The 22,257-nt window shown below is 46.1% G+C and overlaps 1 protein-coding gene across 4 annotated transcripts; it reads left to right on the plus strand.

The window, feature by feature from the left end:
* Positions 1–1,444: 1,444 nt before the first annotated feature.
* tle3a (TLE family member 3, transcriptional corepressor a) lies at positions 1,445–21,356 on the plus strand. 4 transcript variants are annotated; one of them, XM_041938110.1, is made up of 21 exons: positions 1,445–1,859; positions 2,389–2,536; positions 3,089–3,189; positions 3,380–3,443; positions 5,354–5,398; positions 9,584–9,646; positions 9,850–9,954; positions 13,545–13,749; positions 14,165–14,172; positions 15,678–15,800; positions 16,221–16,271; positions 16,368–16,520; positions 16,987–17,119; positions 17,229–17,404; positions 17,746–17,819; positions 17,905–18,154; positions 18,626–18,873; positions 18,997–19,144; positions 19,260–19,410; positions 19,626–19,702; positions 20,005–21,356. In XM_041938110.1, exons 2-21 carry the CDS (start codon positions 2,513–2,515, stop codon positions 20,110–20,112), a joined length of 2,307 nt encoding a protein of 768 aa, XP_041794044.1. In that variant the 5' UTR covers positions 1,445–1,859; positions 2,389–2,512; the 3' UTR covers positions 20,113–21,356. The 4 variants fall into 4 exon arrangements, with proteins under 4 accessions (XP_041794044.1, XP_041794045.1, XP_041794046.1 ...); XM_041938111.1 differs by having other exon boundaries at positions 17,232–17,404; XM_041938112.1 differs by having other exon boundaries at positions 9,850–9,924.
* The last annotated feature ends 901 nt before the right edge of the window (positions 21,357–22,257 follow it).

A 22,257-nucleotide genomic window follows, 5' to 3' on the forward strand; every position in this document is an offset into this window, starting at 1 on the left:
ATTAGTCTGCTATTTTAATGCATCTGGTGTTGTTTTTCTTCATTTCACAGGCTTGTTATCACAGCCGAGAAATAACGTACAACTGATTTAAGTAGCTTCCTTTGTATCCATCATAAAAACAAGTGTCTCAGTTCTGGTCTTTTGATTGTGGAGGCACTACATCCATCTGTACAGAATAACATTAATATTAGGTTGTTGCTCATGTTTAATGTTGGACCAGGTCGATTGGCCTTGGTGATGAAGGTAAACAAGACCCCTTTGACTGCTGGTTACATAGGCCCATATGTAAAGGAAAACTACAGGTTGTAATGTTACAACTGTTTGCATGCTTCCTTTCTTCCTTTGTTTAATGTAGGCTCTCATTACCACGTGGTGGTAACAGATTGTTTGAACTGGAGAGAAAAGCCATTCGAAGCTAATTAAGCAGCCATTCCAGGCTCTATTCACAGGCAGAGGACCGAGGAGCACAGGCATTTGTCAGCGCTTGACCCCGCGTGGTATTGATTGACAACGCTGCGCCGTGAATGACAGGCTCGACGCCGCTGGGCCAATGGGAAGCCGGCGAGTAAGTGCGCCGCGCTGCTATTGGACGAGAGGCCTTAAAGCCGCAGAGCAGTCCCACGTGGGGCTGAGTTGAACCTTCAAAACAAGGCGTAGAGGCTGCGCTCAGACATGGCTGATGTTCATATCAGACAAAGGCAATCATCTCTTCTCTCCCCGCAGTGCAACTATTACACAAATGCTGATAGGTAGGCCCGCGCAGGAATCACGAGATATTTAAGGTTAAAAATGCATCGAGCTTCAGTTCGGTGGACATCGTCGATCGATTGGTCATTATTGTGTCCTTCACGGTGTGCGTGCGTGCGTGCATGTGTGTGTGTGTGTGTGTGTGTGTGTGTGTGTGTTGGGGGGAGTTTAACCCGCACATTTCTGATTGTGGTCGTTACTTTGGATGTTTTTCTGTAACGCTGCTCCACAATTTTGAACAGTATCACACTAACAAGCTCGCAGCTCCCCCCTTCTTCTTTGTACGGGGGTAAAAATTCAAGAATGCTTGTTGCACCTCACACCTCCCTCCCTTCCCGTCCCCGCCGGTGGTGGTCTCACCCAAAATATTCATCAACTTTATTTGGGCTGCAAAAAATGAAGAAGAAGAAGAAAAGCAAACGCCCTAATGAAGCGCGGATGTGGAATTTGTGCTGTCTCTGTCAAATTTGGATATCATCGTCGGCACATCAATGCCTGCTGCTGTTGTTGTTGTACATGGTGGGACGGACGGATGATGCCTTGTGGATCCGCGGGATGATGTCATGTATCGTTGCACCCCACGTGGGGGCCGTCGCTCTCCGATAGGCAGATGTGGCCGTATTCCTTCCCAGTAATCCGATTGGACAGATAGGCGCTTTCACGGCAGTTCAGCCCTGCTGCCTGTGTGTGGCAACCGGGGTAAGCTGGACAACTGGGGGAAATGCGAGATTGTGGAGAGTACCATGTTACGCTTTTAAAGAATCTCCAGCCTCTTCGAGTCGGAAGACAGATTTTGGAAGCGTATTTGTTTTTTATTGGGGTTTTTTATTTTTCATTTTTTCATTTTTGGGATTAACCAGCCACAAAGGGCGCACATTCCTCGGAGCTTCGCGGCTGAGAATAAAGTAGTTTAATCTAGCCCGACCGCACCAAATTTTCTCCTAACTGCTCCCCCGGTCTGGCTGGGTGCGCTCCGGAGAGAGCGAGAGGATGCTTGTCGAGATCCGCGTCCACCACGCTCACATTAGGAGGGATTAAACGCATGAATTGTAGCCTTCTCTGTCTTTTCTTCGGGAGCGAAAGTCGGACGGACGGCTAGGACGCACGCACGGGTACGTATTTCCCAGAGCCGCTGATTTCTTTCTCAGTGTTTGCGGGGCGTACGCGCGGCGGCGCGCCGCTTCCATCGCGTTCCGCGGAGTCAAACAGGAGGTGGAAGCCAGCGGTGTCGGCTGTGGCCTGCCTGTAGACGTCCGGGAGCGGGGTTTTTGGTCATTTGACCAACATCAGTCAGGATTAGAGTCCCAAACAAACGGATTCGGTGCGAGCATTTTGAATTTCGCACCGTGGAAGTGGCCCCTGTATTCGGTCTCTGTTGTGTTTGCAGCAGTTTAAATTGCAAATTGAGATTTTGTTTGTATATCGCGTCTGTCGCTGACCACTGACCGAATAAGGTCATCAAGAAGACAGAAGCGCATGACTGCTGCTGCTTTTTGACATGTACTCTAACCGCCTGCAACAATTTGGACCTACTTTACTGTTCTGACTACTTATTAGTGAACAACGTGCGCTGTATTGTGCTGTTGTTGTTGGGTTTTTTTTTTTCGTCTGTAGATTAAACCGCGTCGTTTTTCAACACAGGGCTTTCACGACCTCCCCTGCCCCCCACCCCTGTCTGCTGAGACTGGTGTGGCTGTGAGCACATTTCAACCATTTTGCCAAAGGACCTGAACACTGGAGAGATAAACAAAGGGTACATTTCAAGATGTATCCACAAGGCCGACATCCGGTAAGACGCGCTTCCTCTGTACTTACTACAGCATATTTATCTGTCAACACTGATGTTGACATGGTTCCTGACTGTGCTGATTCCCTCTCAAATCTGCCCCACAAAGCGTTTTCCATCCTTAATGCAGCTCATCAAATTCCTATATGGACATATTACAATGCATTTAAGCCACACCAGAATATGCACTTAGTGGTAAATGGATGCAGATGGTTTGCATGCCTGGAGATATTTACTCAGCCACACACGAACATATGACTGCTGAGCACCAGGACAGGTGGTGGTTTTAATTCATTTTTGAAATTAGATTTCATTTTCAGTGTGAAAGCCTTTTCATGTTGTGTTATTAGCTTCTGGAGGTGTGAAGCAGACCCACGTCTTTGGTGTGGTGGTAATGTCTTACTTGCTGCAGAGGAGATATTATCTTGGAAGTATCCTAATGTGAGAAGTATTCAGCTCCCCTGAGCAGCACGGGGCACAAAGCAGGAAAAAAAAAAGATGAATAAAACTTTCTACTGTGTCTGGACTGATGTGATTTTTACAACCTTCTTTCAGGCTCCACATCAGCCCGGCCAGCCTGGCTTCAAATTCACCGTAGCCGAGTCCTGTGACAGGATTAAAGATGAATTTCAGTTCCTGCAAGCCCAGTATCACAGGTAATGATTACACAGTGTATCACCAAAGTATGACAGTGTCAACATTTACTCTCTGTTGAATAGTCAAAGTTATGTCTGGTACTTGACGTCTGCACGAATGGAGAAAGACAGTGCTGTCAATTGGTTAAGTGTGAGTGACTTATTCAAGTGATTGAGATGCCTGAAATTGACACCTTGCCTTCTATTTTAGTCTTAAGGTGGAGTATGACAAACTGGCCAATGAGAAGACAGAGATGCAGCGCCACTATGTCATGGTAAGATTACGTTACAATGGGGAGCAATTATGGTTCCAAATTGCAAGGCTTGTTGAAGATCTAGTTGGGGTGGAGTGAGACAAGCTATTGTGATCACCTATGTGGTGGTTAGGGCGGGTTGAGTGTCAGGTACAGGCCTGTGAAAGCCCCCAGGGGGGTTGATGTAGCTGGTTGTTACGGAGGAGTTCCTCCTGACATGCCGGCGGCAGTGGGCTGAGGCTCCATTATAGCGCGCCCCTGATCTCCAAGGGTCGACTGCAGTGCTGCCCTCTGTGTGTGCTGATCTGATTATTCTCCTAGGAGACTCCACGCTCAGACATATGCATGGCCATAAATTAGGTGTGAGCTGATGGTGGAGGGCCAGAGCAGCGTGTGGGAAAAATGCACCGCAGCAAACAAAATGGAGGACGTGGAGCACGCTGCAGTTTATTTTGCACTCGGCCGACCTCAGTTTCTGTGTAAACCAAAATTATTAGCTTTTATTTGAGCGGCCCTTTAGAAAAAACATAGGTGTGCTTATGACGCAGGAATTTAGTTCAGACATGATGCAATCAGAGGCAGTGCACTCTGTTGTCCCAGGTAAACACACCCGGGATGACTTAAACCAACACATGCAGGCTTAAGTTAAACATTCTTTTCACAGGAAAACAACATGTCAGCCTGACAGGGAGGAGGTTAGGTAAACATGTAGGGAAGTATCCCACAGCCAGCGCTGGGTGTCGGGTTACGCCACGGCTGTGGGGCTCTGATCTCAGACAGAATGGCTCTCTTGTTTGAGAGTAATTTTCGAAGAAGCTAATGGACTGAATAATGCATTGGCCTCATCAAATAGACGCTGACTGGAAAGCCATTTCTGCCCTGGCTGCCACTTGTGGGCTCCACGGATTACATTTCAGCCAGCCAGACTGCCCTGGCTCGAAATATCAAGAGTGTTGAGCAATCGCGTTACGCTAAGTAAATAGACATCCTGGAGATCTGAGGACTTAAGATAGTGATCAATAAATCTAACCCCTTTCTTCTCTGTGCCCACACTATAAACAACAAAATATTGATTTATTGGCTGTAAGCTGCTCAAAGAACTCCGTTTCTGTCTGATCTTAGTCTGTCACAGTTGCTCCACAGAAGCTGGATTGTCTTCAGGTCTCAGTCATGATGTTAAAAAAATCATTTGATGATGTAATTAGTGTAGTGATCAATCAAAATATTGATTTGTGGCTACAGACAGTATATTAGTTAAACTAAAATGATGATTTATTATGATTTTGAGTATGGAAATAAAAGCAAAAGCTTTCCAAAAAAGCTGGGAAGTTGTGTAAAACATAATAAAACAGAACGTGATAACTTGCAAATCCTTTTTGACACTCCATTGAAAACAATACAGAGACAATATATTTAATGTTTTACCTCATCAGCTTCATTGTTTTTTTTGTAAAAATCAATTCTCAATTTTTGCTTATCCTGAATTCTTAACATTTCAAACGAATTGGGCCAGGAGCGACAAAAGACTGAGAAAGATGTGGAACGCTCCAAAAACACCTGTTTGGATCATTCCACAGGTAAACAGGTTGATTGGTAACAGGTGATAGTATCATGATTGGGTATCAAAGGAGCATCCTGGAAAGCCTCAGTCATTCACAAGCAAGGATGGAGTGAGGTTCACCACTTTGTAAACACATGACTATATAAAGGATGTTACTACATCTCAGGAACACTTGTTGGTGAACGCAGCTCGTTTGCAAATGATTGCGTTCGGTTTTTATTTACATTTTACACAGCGTCCAAACTTTTTTGGAATTGGGGTTTGTATTTTAAAGTGATTGCATACATACGGTAAATGTTAGCACAACTTGATTGCAAATGTGACCTTTTTTCCCTCATTAATCACAATTACATCTTTGCTTTCATTTCAGTATTACGAGATGTCCTACGGGCTGAACATAGAGATGCACAAACAGGTAGGTGCCATCATGCCCATCATATTTTTCAGCTCAGTGGTTTTCCACGGCGTCAGGGGATGTAAGACCCAGGAGGAGCCGCTCGAAGGCTGTGAACTGAGAGAGCATTGGTAATAGGGCTGTAAACAGACGGATCTACTGCACACAAACAAGACAATACAATCGGAAACTTGTACAACTGCTATTGTCCTATTTGAGTTGTGTAAAGTCGGGATTTGTCTCAGCCTTTTGATAAGATTAAAGGTAGACTTTGGCAGGCTCGGCCTTTGACTTAATGATTAAAGGAGAGAGGATTGCTGATGGGCCAGTATTTCTTTTTAAGATGAACGGGAATTACAAGAGGGGGGTAAAAGTCCTTTAGTCGGTTATTGTGCCCTTATCTTTATCAAAAGATCCTATCTTGTATTACTCCACAGATCAATCACAGTGATGCTTGAAGAGATAACAATTGTATGAATGAGTAACCCTGAGATTCCCATACATGTTGCTCTTAAGCCAGTGAGGTTTTCCCCTCTCCTGCGACAGCCTAGCCTGGCTAATGACAGCGTTGGGGGCATGGTGGATTGGCGTGGTAGGGTGATCCATCAGTGTCTGGGCCGTGTGTCACACTGCCACATGTCTGTCAGGGCTCGAGCCGCTCTGATAGCTTCTGTCAGGCACTTATCGCCAACCGGAGGAAAGAGGAGGGGGATGGGAGCCGGAGACATGTTGGAGAATAGTGCTGGGGGAGGGGCAACAGCCCGGCTCTGTGTAAACAGGTTAATCGACTGATCCATTTTAGCGCCTGACTTTTATCAGGAACCTCAACAGAGCTGATGGAAGCGCTTGAATAATTCATCAGTGGGGCCCTAACCTGCTGAACGGCGTGTTTGTGAGCAAACAGTGTGGGCCCCGTCCATGCAGCTCCCCCAGCTTACGGCTCAGGCAGGGGAGGAGGAGGAGATGAAGAGTGGTTAACAGGCAGGGTTGGGATGGATTATTGGATGCACATAGGCATATTATTTTCCTGCCAGGAGATTTATTCCATAGTGAGGAAATCCATTCCTCTAACTGTGCCTTTTTCATTACAGTGCAGAGACATAATTCAGATTGCAGAATGCACACACCGGCACGGCTCAGATGGACTGATGTGGCAGTGTTATCTGATCCCTCTCTATCAGCCGTGACAGTATGTAGATACAAACGGCTAATTTCTGCTGCGTGATGTCAGCCAGTAATTGCCATCATCTGGTGCTTGTTTCCAAGAGCTGCACGGGGTTTGGGGCTTGGGTGTTAGCGAGGCTCAATCAGATTTGGCTGTTACCTGTAGTCGTAAGGCAGACACGAGGACCGTGGCTGCGGGAATCATTTGCTAAGTAGCAAACTATCCGCCATGCCCAGGGCCAAAACAAATACGGTCAGCCAGCGGACTGTCTGCTGTGTTCATACAAAAGAGGCATGCAGTGAAAAGTAGCTGGGGAAACTGTGGCTCTCCGAGCCATCATGCTCCCGAATCCTCAATCTGTCATGCTGGACTGGACTGGAGTGCAATAATTACAGGGTGTGACCTGTTGGCTGTCAGGTCCTGTTATATAAACAGACAGTTTTTTTAACGTATGGCATCTTCAAAGAAGGTAATGTTTTTATGCTTTGCATTTGTTCGAATAAATTGTATTATTCTAAGATCGCAGCCATCCTTTACCCATGATAATCACCTGACTCACTGCTGCAGTCATAGTAATGACTCACGCATCCATTTAGGCAGGCTTTTGGCCTTAGCCAGATCAATACAGATAACTTCAGATGCCAATTAGAAAAGTGTTCTGGACTGGCTTCACATTAACAAAGGCTCTGAGGCTTTGTGCAACATCTCAGTTTAGTGGAAACATGCATCATTTTCTGGCTTAGATGAGCCGCTCGTGAAGCACTAGTCTAGTTTTCTTCCTACTAGAAAAATCAGGAAAGGGGCGATGCTGTCATCTTGGACAAATTGGAGCCCCTCTAAATCTGACTAGTCAAGTATTATTTATAGATGGACCACAGCCACTGGTGGTTTTTCCCTCTGTATTTAATACTCATCAGTGTCTCGACTCCATTTTCCCACTGCTGATAGCAACAGGCGAATACCTTTCTGCACGCCATTGACAAGCCAGCCTGAGAGTGCTCTTAAAGTGGTGCTACACAGGTCCGAGTACCTGTAATTGTGTAGCAGCAGCGCAAAGCTGGCCTCTCAAGGGCCAAGCTGTCATCTACTTAAAGTGACAACAGCCCCATTTTTATCTGCCAGCAGTATTTTAAAAAAAATCCTCCCGACACTGCACTGTATCTATTTTGACAGCGATGGCGAGCTGAGTTGATGCCTTTTCCATGTATTTGCATGTTGTGTTGTAAGAGTGCAGAGGCTGCCAGTTGTTCGGGGCACAGTAGATCAGCCACCTCCTGACCTCTCCCAGCCAGCTGTCACCATGACACTAAGCTACAGAGGAATGGACTGCGCGCTCAAGGCCTTTTCACAAATCCTGTCAAATGTTCGACTGCTATTGACATGGCTTATCTCAACAAACATGGATTATACAGGCTCTGTAGCTTTTCAACCATTTCTGAGGGCGTTCTTGAGCTCTTGCTCGAGCACTTACTGCATTGTATTAATACTAATGCTCATAAAACCTTTATCTAACCCTTTCATTGCTTTATTGGTTGTAGGTCACATTTATTGCGTGTCAGAGATCCTCAGTGTTCTTTCTTGTCTGGAGACTGTAATGAAGTTGTAATCGGTGTTATCTTATGGGCTATTGTACTCTCTGTAGCACATGCTACCATATATTTGTTTCACATTATTGCCGCTGATCCCAAGCTTTACTTTGTTTCATCCGATATTTCATCTTCAGCTTGTTGTTTGTGCTGCCGGCTTGCCTGGCTAAGTGGCTATCCATGTTGCGGCTTGGGTCAGCAGGTCTCGTTCTGTTGGACATTACTCTCCAATCTCTCTGGCTCTGCTCAGAGGTAATATGTCTGGCTGCCAAAACTGCCTGGCATTTCTGCCATGTGTAATAAATAAGCTGGCGGTCTGCAAAGTACATTGTGTGTGCTGCTCCAAATGAAAAATCGGAGAAAATCCCTGTGATGTGTTTGTGTTCCGCAGTGGCCTTGGGTTGAACTGCAGCTCATAAATTCCATAGATGATGTAGCTTTGGCACTGTTATTTTTCTGCTCCCAGCACAGAGCTTGAACCTGAGAGTCTCATCTCCCATCCCTGGAAGAAGAAGGAGGCAGAACAAGCCGGCTGTGCAGTGTTTTTACAGGGGAGGTGTGGAGGGGGGGGGGGGGTTGTTATACGCCTCCTCCCATTGCTCTTTTTATCCACCATTCATTTGCTGCGTTCATGTGATCGACAGGCTGAAAATTCAATTTAATGACCTGCCTCCAAGCACGTAATATGATTTTTAAAGCCTGTTACGGTCAAGCAGAGGTGCCATTTGCATAATGATCCCAGCAAGATAGGGCTGCAGCCGTTGCCATGGCAGTTGGTAGACAAGCAGAAGAATGGAGGCAGGGCTCTGTGGATAGATGGGAGGTTTGGAGGGTGGTGGGCTGGGCAGCTGATTGCAGTGAGAAATGGCCCAGGCTTCAGTCCTGGAAAGGCAGAGCTCTTGCACACTGCACTCTTAATGTTTACAGGCTGGTAGTTGTCTTTTAATGGTATTGATCATAGATTTGAGGTGCGTTGCCCTGGAGGTCATTACGGTTTGTGAACTTTGCTTAAACTGCAGTTGCGACCCTTAATGTAAATTGCCTGCACTGTCACATGTAAGTAAACAGTGCAGTCTGGTCAGTGGGCCTCTCTCTCGCTGGGGTGTGGTTGTGTGGTTTAACTCTGAGGTTAACTGCAGGACACCGCAGTTGCAGATGAGGGGAAGGAGGGCTGAGTGAGAGAGGATCCTCTCAACACAGCAGCACTCTGCCTGCTCATATCCGTTTAGCATGGAGTGCACTCTCAGCACAGCTGTGCTCCATCCCCCTGGGCTCTCCTAATGTTTTAAATATTTCAAATGTCAATATCACGCTGTTTAGAGGATGTTGAGTCAAGCAGTTCTGATTGCCGCAGTAATTGACTTAATCGGTGTAAACATTAAAGGCGGGGTTATATTAAGTCACTGTCTGTTTCATACTTTACCGTCTCATTTTGCTCCTCTTTTGTCTTTCCAGACGGAGATTGCCAAGCGGCTCAACGCAATTTTAGCTCAAATTATGCCTTTCCTGTCACAAGAGGTGAGTTCTGAATGTGGCTCTGAACCAGTGTCACAGTTTAGCACTAAAATAAAGTCACTTATTGTACATTGTACAGTGTGCCCTCACTTTGAAAACTGCCGCAGCACTATGAAAATTAAGTGTGAAATTCACAGATAAGTGAGTGTGGGTGCGTGATAGATGCTGGCATGCCCAACTCATCTTCTGTAAATGTCTTCCCACAGCACCAGCAGCAGGTTGCTCAGGCAGTCGAGCGGGCTAAGCAGGTGACTATGACTGAGCTGAATGCCATCATCGGGGTACGTGGACTTCCCAATCTGCCTCTCACCGTGTGTATACCCCCTTTTTTTCCTTTATTTGACCTTGGTCAGTGACAAACGTGCACATAAGATAATCACTGTGAATAGTATTTTTCCATGTCTTCTTTATGCAAGTAGTCTCTGTTAAGTGATAGGATGTGATACACCACTGACTTAAGTTATATATTGCTGATGTGTCTTTTCTTGAATCAAGTGTGTTAATGTATTTTTTTTCTATTTAGCGCTATATTCGTCATCAGTGTTTTCAACCTATATGCACAAGTGCAGCTCTCGAGAGCTCGTCTGTTGCTCCAGCTTTGGTCTCTGTGGCATCTTCACTGCCTTGTTGTGTGTTTATAAATGCGAGCCTGAGAGCTCTTGAGATCCCCTTCGCAGCCTGTATTGCTTTAATTGGCTAAGGTTTTAACGAGGAGCCTCATCCCTCACTGCTGACCTGGATAGCTGTGGGAATTAAAAGGCTGAGGGTGAGCAGAACGCAGCCAGCGCTGCAAGCTAGCTGAGGCAGTACAGACAGCAGTCAGCCATCACAGCTCCGCAGCACGGCTCTCTTTGCTCACCGCAGCAGTGAGCGGTAATGCACGGCGTTCATCACTGCTTCAAAACGCCATCTGCTCCTCATTGATCAGCCGTACTCACCCTGCCCTCCTAAGGCAGAAGTGATTGGTGTCACCCTCGATACAAAGCTCAGGCTATCACTGATCTTATTACAACAGTTGAATCTTGCAGAGTCTTTAGCATGCATAAGAGGCTGGCCCAAAAGGCTGACTTGATGACTGGAGGCACATATTGGAATTCAATTAATGCCCCCTTAGTGACCTTTTGTTCCAGGATAATTGCTCCCCAGAATTTGTCTGAGTAGGTGTCTTTTAGACTGAAGCAGATGTGTTATTACAGTTTCATCAAAGCAGAGCAGCTGCAAGCAGAAGTTGTTCCTAAGAAAAGCAGACTTGATTTGCGGCTCCCTCCCGTGTGTGCGATTTTTAACATTCGGATACAATGCTGGAATATTGCTGTGCTTTAGAATTTGTGGCTGCGATGCTTTCACTGTAGCTCTCTGTTTGTCTTTGGCTATAATTTAATATTAGTAGCATTAAAAAAAATCTACATTTTCTAAAATATTGGATGAGCCCATTCACGATTTTAGTGTGTGGTCCTATTTGGCACCCGGCCTGTTTACAGAAACACTCAGGCCTCCACCCAAGTCGTGCTGGTTTCTCATGTCAGAGGAGGTGGAAATGTAGCTACTGTATGTTTTACGAATACCTCTCCATTAGTTATTCATTGAGGAGAAGCTCTGTAGGCATGCCAAAATCCTCATGCATATTGTAAAGCAAGGTGGGGTGAAAGAGCGTGCCAGGCAGACAGGCAGCATCCAGGAGCCAGCTGCATGCCTTATTGATGGGGCTGAGGGCCATTAATAGGATGCAACTAGGGCAGCTGCTTGCGTCGAGAAGAACCTGACAGGTGGTGCTTCCTGTTTGATTAGAAAACACACCAAATATTGAAAGCAGCCAAGGAGTAGTTCAGATAAGTCCACCTTTCAGCCAGCGAGTGGCCACCTGGATAAACCCCTCTCAATGGCTTTGTATTAATAGGGCGTTGAACTAAAAGAGAATTCTTTTGTCTGTAACGCCATCATTTGCAGTATATAATAATGGAGAATGGGCATCTCGAGCAGCTGTTGCCCTGACTGTTTTCTGTCCTCCTTTTCAGCAGCAGCACGCTGCCTACCCTTCTCTCATGGTCAGTGGCATCCACAAATCTCTGTATGTGCCATGCTGTTGTTAATGCACTTGGTGTGTACACACATCTGGGCTTGAAGGGCTTGTGCATGTTGCATGGCACTTTTTCTGTCCAAGTGCTATGCGTTTCCCAATAGTTAGCATAGGTAGGACACTGGAGACTATAATGCATTTGCTCAGTTTTGCCTGTGTGTGTGTTTCTGTGGCGACACTCAGTGTGAGAAAAAAAGGGCAAAGAGTAGGTCTTTATCTGTGAATATTAAATTAGAGGAAATAGGCCAGACTCCTTTCTTTATTTATTATTGTCTTCATTTATGGCCCTCTAATGAGGGCTCTTGCTGATCAACCATGCATATTACCCATCAGTGCCTCATTAAACACAATGAGCAAGGATGGCTCTCCCCTGCCAATGAACTGGCTCCTTAATTTCCCTCATGGACACAATATTATAACACACTCACTGTCTCTCTTGCTCTCTTTCTCTCTCTCTCCCTCTGTGTCCTGGGTGCATTTTGTAATTGGATTGACATCTGCCCTGTAGAGCAAAGGACAAGGTTGCAAGTTAAAAACCTTACGATTTTCCAATTTGGTCTCTACCTTCAGGGCGGATACAGTAGAGGGCAATAAGCAATTAGAAAGACCCTCCAGATATGATCCTTTTTTTTTAAAGGACATATTTTAGTAGGACGTGCCCTTTGTAAGATCTATGACTGAATATCTCTGTTTTAAAAAGAGATAAGAAGTCAAGAGCAAGCGCATTCTGAGTTAATGTATTTTAGCTGTGTGTGAAGCAGGCGTGTGTATGTGTTGTACCGACTCCTCAGTCGTTACAAACTACCTAATATTCCTGAAATGGCCATAAATGGTCACTGATTGAAGTCTGTCTTGTAAAAGAGAAGGTGCACGCTGTAACAGCGGCTGAATTATTCAGCTGGCTCGTAGACGGGTAATAAATTGCTGATGTTTTTATTGGTGTCTCAGCTAAGTATTATTTAACCTTGTTTTAAACTGCTTACTTCCATGCTGAGTGCCTTTTAACTCCCATCCATTTCCCTGTGCCTTTCAAATATTGATGGTGAATATTGGAGGGTTGACTGAGTGCCAGCATGGGACCCCTGGTCCTGGCTCCCGGAGCAGCCTTCCAGACATACACACACACTCAAATGCTCCGAGTGAGAGGGAAAGAGTGCCAGCTTCTGGCACTTAGTGTTCCCTCGGTCTCTTAAAGTTTGGGTGTGCAAATGATTCATGTTCTGTTAATCCAGGAACATGAATATGAGAGGAGTAAATAGACGCTGGTTGTGTTTTTCGAAGTGTTTAAAAAGCAGGTAGTTGTTTAGCCCACAGGCTGACAGATTCCCACACAGCTTCATGTTCCTTTAGAGGATTGCTCAGCTCACGGATGGCACAGGAGTGCTGTGGTGCTGCAGTATGAAATGCGCCAGTTTACCTGACGTGAAGCGGTTTCCACTGTGTTAAACAGCGGTTGAATCAAACTTTGCTTCGCTGTTTGTCGTTGACACGGAATGAAAAACGCTTCTATTTTCTTTTCACCTCATCATGGCTGACTAACGCCGCCTGAGCGTGCGTCTCATGCGTTAGACGTGTTGAGCAGTTGATCGTTAGTCATAACATCTACTCACCTCAGCACAGATCGGGGGCTTATGCCAGCCTGGCCTGGTATGGAAATAGCACTGAGGGGGATTGCTGTCTGATCCTGACAGTAATAGATGTGTGAATGCGCTAATATCATCCAGGGTTTAACTGATCAGCCTCATGTTAAGTGTGTGGCTTCTCCTTGCCTTTTCCCTCCGACCCACTTGGTGTCTGTCTGTCTATCTCACTGTCTACTTACAGCAGCAGCAGCTCCAGGCGCAGCATCTCTCCCATGCCACTCACGGGCCCCCGGTCCAGCTGCCACCTCACCCCTCAGGCCTGCAGCCACCCGGCATCCCCCCCGTGACAGGCTCTGGTTCAGGCCTGCTGGCATTAGGCGCCCTGGGCAGCCAAGCCCACCTCCCAGTGAAGGATGAGAAGAACCACCATGATCTCGAACACAGAGGTGAGGAGGCGTATTGCCATCCAATCGGGCATTAGCTGCTTAACCGGTTTATTTAGAAGACTTGAAGTGCGTATTCAATTTAACGTCATTGCATGTATGTTAAATGGGGAGAAACCAATTTAGTGTGGAGTGTATCTCACTCTCTAGAGCAAAATCGTAAGGCCCTAAGGTGAGGAGCACATCCTGTCTGTTCACATTCTGTCTGGGTAATGAGCTGGTACATTCCTAGTCCATGACTGCATAAGCTATTCAACAGCTCCAACACACGGTGATAAGAGGGGCCTTGTGCCCTGCAGTTGATTCTCACACGTTCAGCCAGAAGCATCTGTTATGATATGCTAACTGACTTGTTTTTCTCTTTGCTCTACTTGGTTTCGCCATCGCCTCGGCCGCCATTGTGACGCCCGCAACACAGAGAATACGGTGAGCGCCCAAACCCGCGACTGTTTTTTTTTTTTTTTTGCTGATTTCATAATTCATCACATTTTCATCTGCACTGCGAATGACAAGTAAAAATTCCTGCTAATGGCACGCTGCGGCTGATTTCATGCACTGTTGTAATCAGCTTTCAATAAAATTATTAATTGGAAATGAGGTTTGGAATATAAGTCCTGTGCTTTTAATCCAAAAGGGAAATGACTGGTATCATGCTGGAGAGATTAGAAGACTTGTAATTTCATCACAATTAAAGGAAGACTTGGACTTCCCCTTCTTAAGGGATTTATTTGATCCCGTCTACTGTTACTGTCTCCCTTGTTTACCAGCTCACTCTTTCTCCTCCTTGGCTTGCGATGAATATTTATGAACACAAATGGAGAATTGTTTTGTTTTCTTTTTCTCCACCCCGTCTGGCTGGACCTGCTAAAGCGTTTTATTTGAATGGCTGCGATCTCTGATGGCTTGTGATGGGCCTGTGAGATTGTGTTTCTGCAGGCTGGGCCAGCTGAATGGGTGCAGTCATGTCTGAAGAAATGGAACTCCTGGGGCGATTAGCAGGCCTGTTTTGTTTCTGTGCTCTTGTCCCAGGTCATCTGATAGCAGAGTGGTGACTTTGGTTAATGAGTCACGCTAAGCATCTCTTTAAAGGTCAGCCATTATGCAGACAGTGGCCCTTTGCCCAGACTGCTAGTCCATCGGCCATTGTTCACTTCCCTGGGCTGCCACTGACTTAGTCCATGTTGTTGCTTTGGTCTTCAGAGGAAGGGACAGAGGGAATCAGGAGAACTTGGCAGTTTACGGGCAAATGGCAAACTCCTGTGAAAGCCGCTGGACACCTGCCGAGTTCCTCCCATTCTGTTGGTGTTTGGAGTGAGCTGTCCCAGCTTGTGTGGGCGGGCGGGCGGGCTCCATGAAGAAGCACCAGTCAGTCCCACGCTGCCGTGCCCACTGGCAGGATATAGATTCTCTTTCTTTATCAGAGCTCAAAGCCCGAGCTGACATGGTGCCCAAGCGCGCTGCGGCAATCAATGCCCAATGCCCACAACGTACAGTCTCTCTCGCTCTCAGTCTCTCTCTCCCTCTCTCTCTTAGCTTGACTGCCTCCAGAGAAAAGGCCCTCTGTTCAGCCACAACACACTGCTCATGTCCCTGTGAGGCTGTTTGTTGTCCAGTTATGAGGAGGAGGGAGCCCAGCTCAGAAAACAAGCCCTCCTCCTTTCAGTTCAGATAACGGCCCATTCTGTTGTTTGGCCAGGGACAGGCTTGTGTGTGAGGTTGGGCTTGGCTGGTGTCAGGGTACTGCTTGGAGCTGGCCTACAGCTGCATTTTAAGAGTCTGCAGCATCCATAGTCGCATGAATGAGGCATTTTCAGTGTTAGGATTGGCACAGCGTGTTCCCTGTGAATTTGTAACTGATGAATGACTTCACTGCTCTCTTTTACGATGGAAGATGAAATGGTAATAAAGTATGTTTGGTTTACTTTTTGCAGAATAACTCCATATCCCCATCAGAAAGCTTACGCACATCCAGTGAGAAGCACCGCAGCTCCTCTGACTACAGTTTGGACTCAAAGAAACGCAAAGTGGAGGAGAAGGACAGCATGAGCAGATATGTGAGTATTTAAAGGAATTTATTCACTTTCTTGCCAAGAGTAAGATAAGAAGGTTCATACCACTCACGTCTATCCATTAAATATGAACCAGGAGTTGGTTAGCTTAGCTAAGCATAAAGAGTGGGAACAGAGGGTAACAGCTAGCCAGGCTCTGTCTGAAGATTTAAAAAAACAGCGGGTGATGTGCTGGACAATTTTGGCTGGGAACAGGGACTTCCTGGAGTCTCCATTGGTTGCCTGGCAACCTTGACCGTGACAACAAGTCTCCAGGAAATCCAACTCTTGGCAAGAAGGCGAATAAGCGCATTTCCCAAAATGTCAAAGTGTTCCTTAGGCCCTCCTGTGTTCAGAGACCCATTTCAAAGGTTTCACTGAAAAAGCAATTTGTTAAGGTGACTAATTTGCCAATTATCTTCACAGGACAGTGATGGAGAGAAAAGTGATGACCTGGTGGTAGATGTGTCTAATGAGGTGAGCAGTGCAGCTCGTAATTGGGAGTGGTATATTGACGTGTACTGAGATGAAGCTATTGCATAAACGTCAAAATCTGTTGCTGTGGTTTTGCAGGACCCTGCCACTCCGCGAGCGAGCCCAGCCCACTCGCCACCTGAAAATGGGATCGATAAGCCCCGCCCGCCAAAGAAGGACACACCCAACAGCCCTGCATCAGTGGCTTCCTCTGGAAGCACCCCATCCTCCAAGGCCAAGGAGCTCAGTCATGTAAGACACCAAGAGTTACGAACAAACTAGGACAGAAAGGGTTTAAATGAGAATTGCAGAGAGAGCAAAGGGATATGTGCAAATAAATCTAGGACGTTTTCTGTAGTGGATTAGGAATGGCTGTCGGTGCTTTAAGTGCATGACTAAACGTCAGGGATAATATTGTCCCGCATCAGGATCAGTCAGGTCTTCTCTGTTAATAGCTCAATGTATTTAACTATTCCAGGATTTTTCCCCCTCTGCCTCACTAAAAGATTAAAGCCAAAGCAGTAAGGGGATAAAAACGGCCCCATCTCCATTGTGGCCATAATAGGTTTTAGAATAAATAGCAGTTTATGGCTCTGCAGGACTATGAGGGTTGTCAGAATTAGATTGGATTAAGTTCAGTTTGCTCTCAAATTGTCAGTCTACACAGTGCCTCGTTTCCGGAATTGTGAACGTGCTTGCTCTCTCGTTCCCTCGACAGAATGACAAATCCTCCACGCCTGGCCTCAAGTCCAACACCCCCACCCCCCGCAACGACGCCCCCACCCCTGGCACCAGCTCCACTCCCGGGCTCAGACCCATCCTGGGCAAACCACCAGGCATGGAGGCTCTCGGTTGGTACCGCTCTCTTTCCTCTCTAGCAACTGAGTTAATCTTTTACCATCCTCTCCCAGTGTACTGTTATGTCACATACCAATATCCTTCTCCCGTCTTTGTCCGTAGCAGCCCCAGCTTTGCGCACCCCTCTGTCCATTGCAGGCTCCTACCCTACCCCCTTTGCCATGATGGGTCATCATGAAATGAATGGAGGCCTGACTAGTCCTGGTGTGTATGCTGGTCTGCACATCTCCCCACAGATGAGCGCTGCGGCAGCTGCAGCTTATGGACGCTCCCCCATGGTAACTCCTTCTCCTGTACTGTTATGTAGCTGCATTTGAGATCAGCTAAAAGCACTGCACATAGTTAAAAGAACAGTTTTAACATTTTGGGAAATACACTCATTAACTTTCTTGGCGAGAGCTGGATGAAAAGATCGATACCTCTCTCATATCTGTCTGTTAAAGGTTCCCTGTGGAGTTTTAGACCTCTAGTAACGCTGTGGAGCTGTTTTTCTATGAGTGCCTGTTACAAAGTGTATTTCCAAAAATGTGGAACTATTTCTTTTACAATAGCACCATGTGGATTTGATCATTGGTCAGTCACAGATCTCTTATGAGATTTCCATCTTGTCATTTTTCAGGGATTTGATCCTCACACCCACATGAGAGCTCCAGGCCTTCCAGCCAGCCTCACATCCATTTCTGGTGGCAAACCGTAAGTTTCTCGCCAAATGAGTTTGAAGCATTTTTAGAAGCAACAGCGTTTTAAAACACTCAGACCTGTCTGTCTTTTCCGTCAGGGCTTACTCCTTCCACGTCAGCGCAGACGGTCAGATGCAGCCCGTGCCCTTCCCGCCCGACGCCCTGATCGGCCCGGGTATTCCGCGCCACGCCCGTCAGATCAACACGCTGAGCCACGGCGAGGTGGTGTGCGCCGTTACCATTAGCAACCCCACACGTCATGTCTACACTGGTGGCAAAGGCTGTGTCAAAATCTGGGACATCAGCCAACCTGGCAGCAAGAGCCCCGTGTCCCAACTGGACTGTCTGGTGAGGACCGCTGCTGATTCACATTTCACTCAACGGTTTTACACCTTATTCTTTCTGTGCAGTTGCTTTGAAAGGTAATGAACTGTTTACACACAACCTCATTCCCTTAACAATGGGATTATCCTTTGTTATACAAGAGGACCACAACACGCACACGTCCCACTAACAGTTTTTCAGCGAATGCACTGGTACACTAATGCAGCCGATGCTTTAGACAAGCGTACATCTGCTAAAGACCAAGGTAGAAAATTATGAAGCTCATTTGCCATTTTTGGATAAATTGTTGTTGGCTGGAGAAGCGAGCATCACTGAATAAAGCTAAAAATGTGCCCACTAGTTTGAGAATACCCTGTGGTTGTTTTATTATGACAGAAGGATTCTCATCCTCTTTCCAACCGACTTGTTCCTAAATCTCTCTCTAGCTCCACTGCCCTGAACATGTATTGATTCGCTTTGTCCTCTGTGCAACAGAACAGGGATAACTACATCCGCTCCTGTAAGCTGCTGCCTGATGGCCGCACATTGATTGTCGGAGGTGAGGCCAGCACATTGACCATCTGGGATCTGGCTTCTCAGACGCCCCGCATCAAGGCTGAGCTCACCTCCTCGGCCCCGGCATGCTACGCATTGGCCATCAGCCCCGATGCCAAGGTCTGCTTCTCCTGCTGCAGCGATGGAAACATTGCCGTTTGGGACCTGCACAACCAGACTCTCGTTAGGTTGGAAGAAAACACTTATTCACACTGTGTGGGCTTTGGCCCGGCCACAGGATTGCTGTTGTGTGAGTCATTTTGAAAGTGGATGTCAATAAATGTTTGTATGCCTTCTGACTTTGATTGTAGGCAGTTCCAGGGTCACACGGATGGTGCTAGCTGTATTGACATCTCCCACGATGGCACTAAGCTTTGGACAGGCGGTCTTGACAACACTGTTCGCTCCTGGGATCTGAGGGAGGGTCGACAGCTGCAGCAGCATGACTTCACTTCACAGGTACAGCCCAGTAACATGAAAGAGATGGATAACACGCATTCACAGACTTATGGTGGAGGACAGTTTCCCTTCAGCAGCAGAGCTGTCGGTAATTACCGTTCTGCCCTGTTTCCAGATCTTCTCCTTGGGCTACTGTCCGACTGGAGAGTGGCTCGCTGTGGGCATGGAGAGCAGTAACGTGGAGGTGCTCCACCACTCAAAGCCTGACAAATACCAGCTCCACCTGCACGAGAGCTGTGTCCTCTCCCTCAAGTTCGCCTACTGTGGTATGAACACACACACATAAAATGATGGAGAGATAATGCTGACTGCTCAGCCTTAGCCTGTCCTAGTTTATTTAGTGCTAAAACTACAGTTCCTTTACCGTCTGTGTGCCTGTTGTGTTTTCAAGGTTACAGACATGATAACTCTTCATTTGTAGGTATTTTACCACGGCTTCTTTGTTCAAGCAGGCCTGATTGCGCTGTTGTTTTCTTGGCAGGTAAATGGTTCGTAAGCACTGGGAAGGACAATCTGTTGAATGCTTGGAGGACTCCTTATGGCGCCAGCATATTCCAGGTATGCAGATCAATACACACTGTCTGCAGCCAGTCCAAAACTATGCACAGTTGTCTCTGAGAGGAAGGGCACAGCGACCGCTGTCTGACAGGACTCTCCTATCAGTGAAAACTGAACCTGAATTATTGACCTGACAAAGAAGTCTTTTTGAGGGGCATCAGGCCAGAACTTGATGTCATTGCAATCTAATCTTGCCCTGTAGTCAGCTAATCCTCTTCACTTAACTTCAAATCGAGTTGAAAATATTCAATGTGCCTCCAAGACATAAATGTTTTTTTGTTTCTTTTTTTAATCTCCTTCAGTCCAAGGAATCCTCATCTGTCCTGAGCTGTGACATCTCGACAGACGACAAGTATATTGTGACAGGCTCTGGTGACAAGAAGGCCACTGTGTATGAAGTGATCTACTAGAACAGGCTGCTTTGGATGGGAGCATGCTCATGCTCAGGAACAGTAGACTCTTCCTCCATCTACCTTCCCTCACACAGACAGCATGGATGTTGCCTGCAGCCCCGGGGTGGATGGGCAGGAAGTTTGGCAGGGCCAGACTGAAATGGACGTTGGCGCTGTCGTGGCCCTGGATGCTGTGACCTTCGGCTCTGCCCTTCCTCACTCATACAAATAACACTTGTACAGCAAGTGCAGTTCCCCAAGGCACTAAGAAGAAAATAATGTCTTGCTGTTTTTCTGTTTGTTGGATATTTCTTTTTTATTCGTCCTTTCTAATGTGGAGATAAAGTTCCATGACACAACTAGAAGCGGCGCTTCGCTCTGGAGCTTCTCCTTGGAGGTCCTGTGAAAAGTGTACATAATGGAGTAATAAAAGGCCTTTTATAGATTTATATTTTGGTGTCCAGTTACGCTTGTGATGGTTCTTTCTTGTTCTCTCCGTGATTTTCTGTCCCCTCTGGGGATGGAAATTAGATTAGGACTTTGTAAGAGGATATTCTATTTCAGTTTTTTCCCTCCTCTGCTTTTTTTTCATGTTCGTTGTCCAGAATGACCTTTTCGGAAATCTAATTTGGATTTTTTTTCTCCCTGACAACGGCATTTTTTTTTTCTTTGCTATTTGCTGTAACACAGACGTTATTCCCTTGGATTTTAGCAGTGGAGGATTCTGGAAATGCCCTTTTTTCAGACTCGGACAGAGGAAGGAGAAAATTGTGGTTTCCAGTTGCCTCTACCTTGGTCGGCAGAAATTAAACTTTTAAATGAAGACCTATCCCTGAACATTGGCTGCTTTCAGTGACGTTAGAATGGATACCTATCAACTGGAGGACTGATGGATTTTATGGACAAGCAGCTGTGACTTGAGTTCAGTCTCTGGACTCGACTATTGTATGAATCTTAATTTCTCCACTCGGGAAGTTTAGTGATCGGTCAAAAGTTAATTATTGCCTCTGGTTTGACTCTCTGTGACTGATATGCAAGACGTGGTTACTCATAAAGGTGGCAGGCAAAGCCATTACCACATTTGACATTTTGGGTATGCTCTGTTTGCTTTCTTCAGTATTTCATAATATTCGACTACAATCTTCTCATAGACAGGAATGGTCTCTGCATAAACACAAGTTAGACTGTGTAGCATACACTTTCATCGTCCCTAAGGATTGTACAGTTGGCAGTTGTTGATAAATCAATAAACTGTTTTTATATAAAAATCATCTTGACTGAATTTCTATAGTGCGGGTGCCTTGCTTCTGTTCCACGTTTTCGGGGAATAATCTGATACTTTGGGAAATATGCTTATTTGCTTTCTTGCAGAGAGTTTGATGAGAAGACCGACACTAAATCTACGGCTCATGCCTGGTAAATATTAAGCAACAGCTAGCAGCCACGTAGCTTTGCATAGGGAACAGGGAAATTTAGACTCACTCCACCTGAAAGGAACAAAATCTACCAATCAGCAAGTCTGCAGTTTAGTTATTTCCTGAAATGTGCACTGATTGCCTGGCAGGCTCACAGTGATGACAAGACTCCAGGAAGTCACCGCTCCTGGCCAATAAATAGTCCAGCACACAACCTTGAAATTACAGTCTGTCATTTTTATGTTTTGTCTTTTGGATTTAAGAAATAAGGTTTACTCTGTTAATTAGTTTGCTTTCAAGGGGCTGGTATGCAGACTTTGCAGCAGACTTGCTGTTTCCTCTTGTTTCACCTCTCTATGCTAAGCTAAGCTAACTGTCTGCTGGCCATAACTTCATATTTACTCATCTAGTCTTCTCATCTAACTCCCAGCCAGAAAACGAACAAGCTTATTTCCCACAATGTCAAACTATCCCTTTAAGTAAGGCAGTTTTAGATTTATAGATGCAGATTAATATTTGCCCTTGTGCTGCAGCCAGCCGTGGGACAGGGAGTGTAAACCTGCTAAGCAGCGACCGTTGTCGGCTGCACCAGTAACCGAGGGAATTACACTGCATGTATTGACATGATGAACACCTCTTGGCTCTACTGTAAACCAGTAATGTCTCTGCAAAGCATTCATTGCCCTGTGCATTGCTAGTGAGGGCTGTCCCATGCTTGATTCTGCATCTCCAGTACATACAGACTTAC

This window comes from Chelmon rostratus, chromosome 6 (assembly GCF_017976325.1).
Source record: "Chelmon rostratus isolate fCheRos1 chromosome 6, fCheRos1.pri, whole genome shotgun sequence".
Lineage (NCBI taxonomy): Eukaryota > Metazoa > Chordata > Actinopteri > Chaetodontiformes > Chaetodontidae > Chelmon > Chelmon rostratus.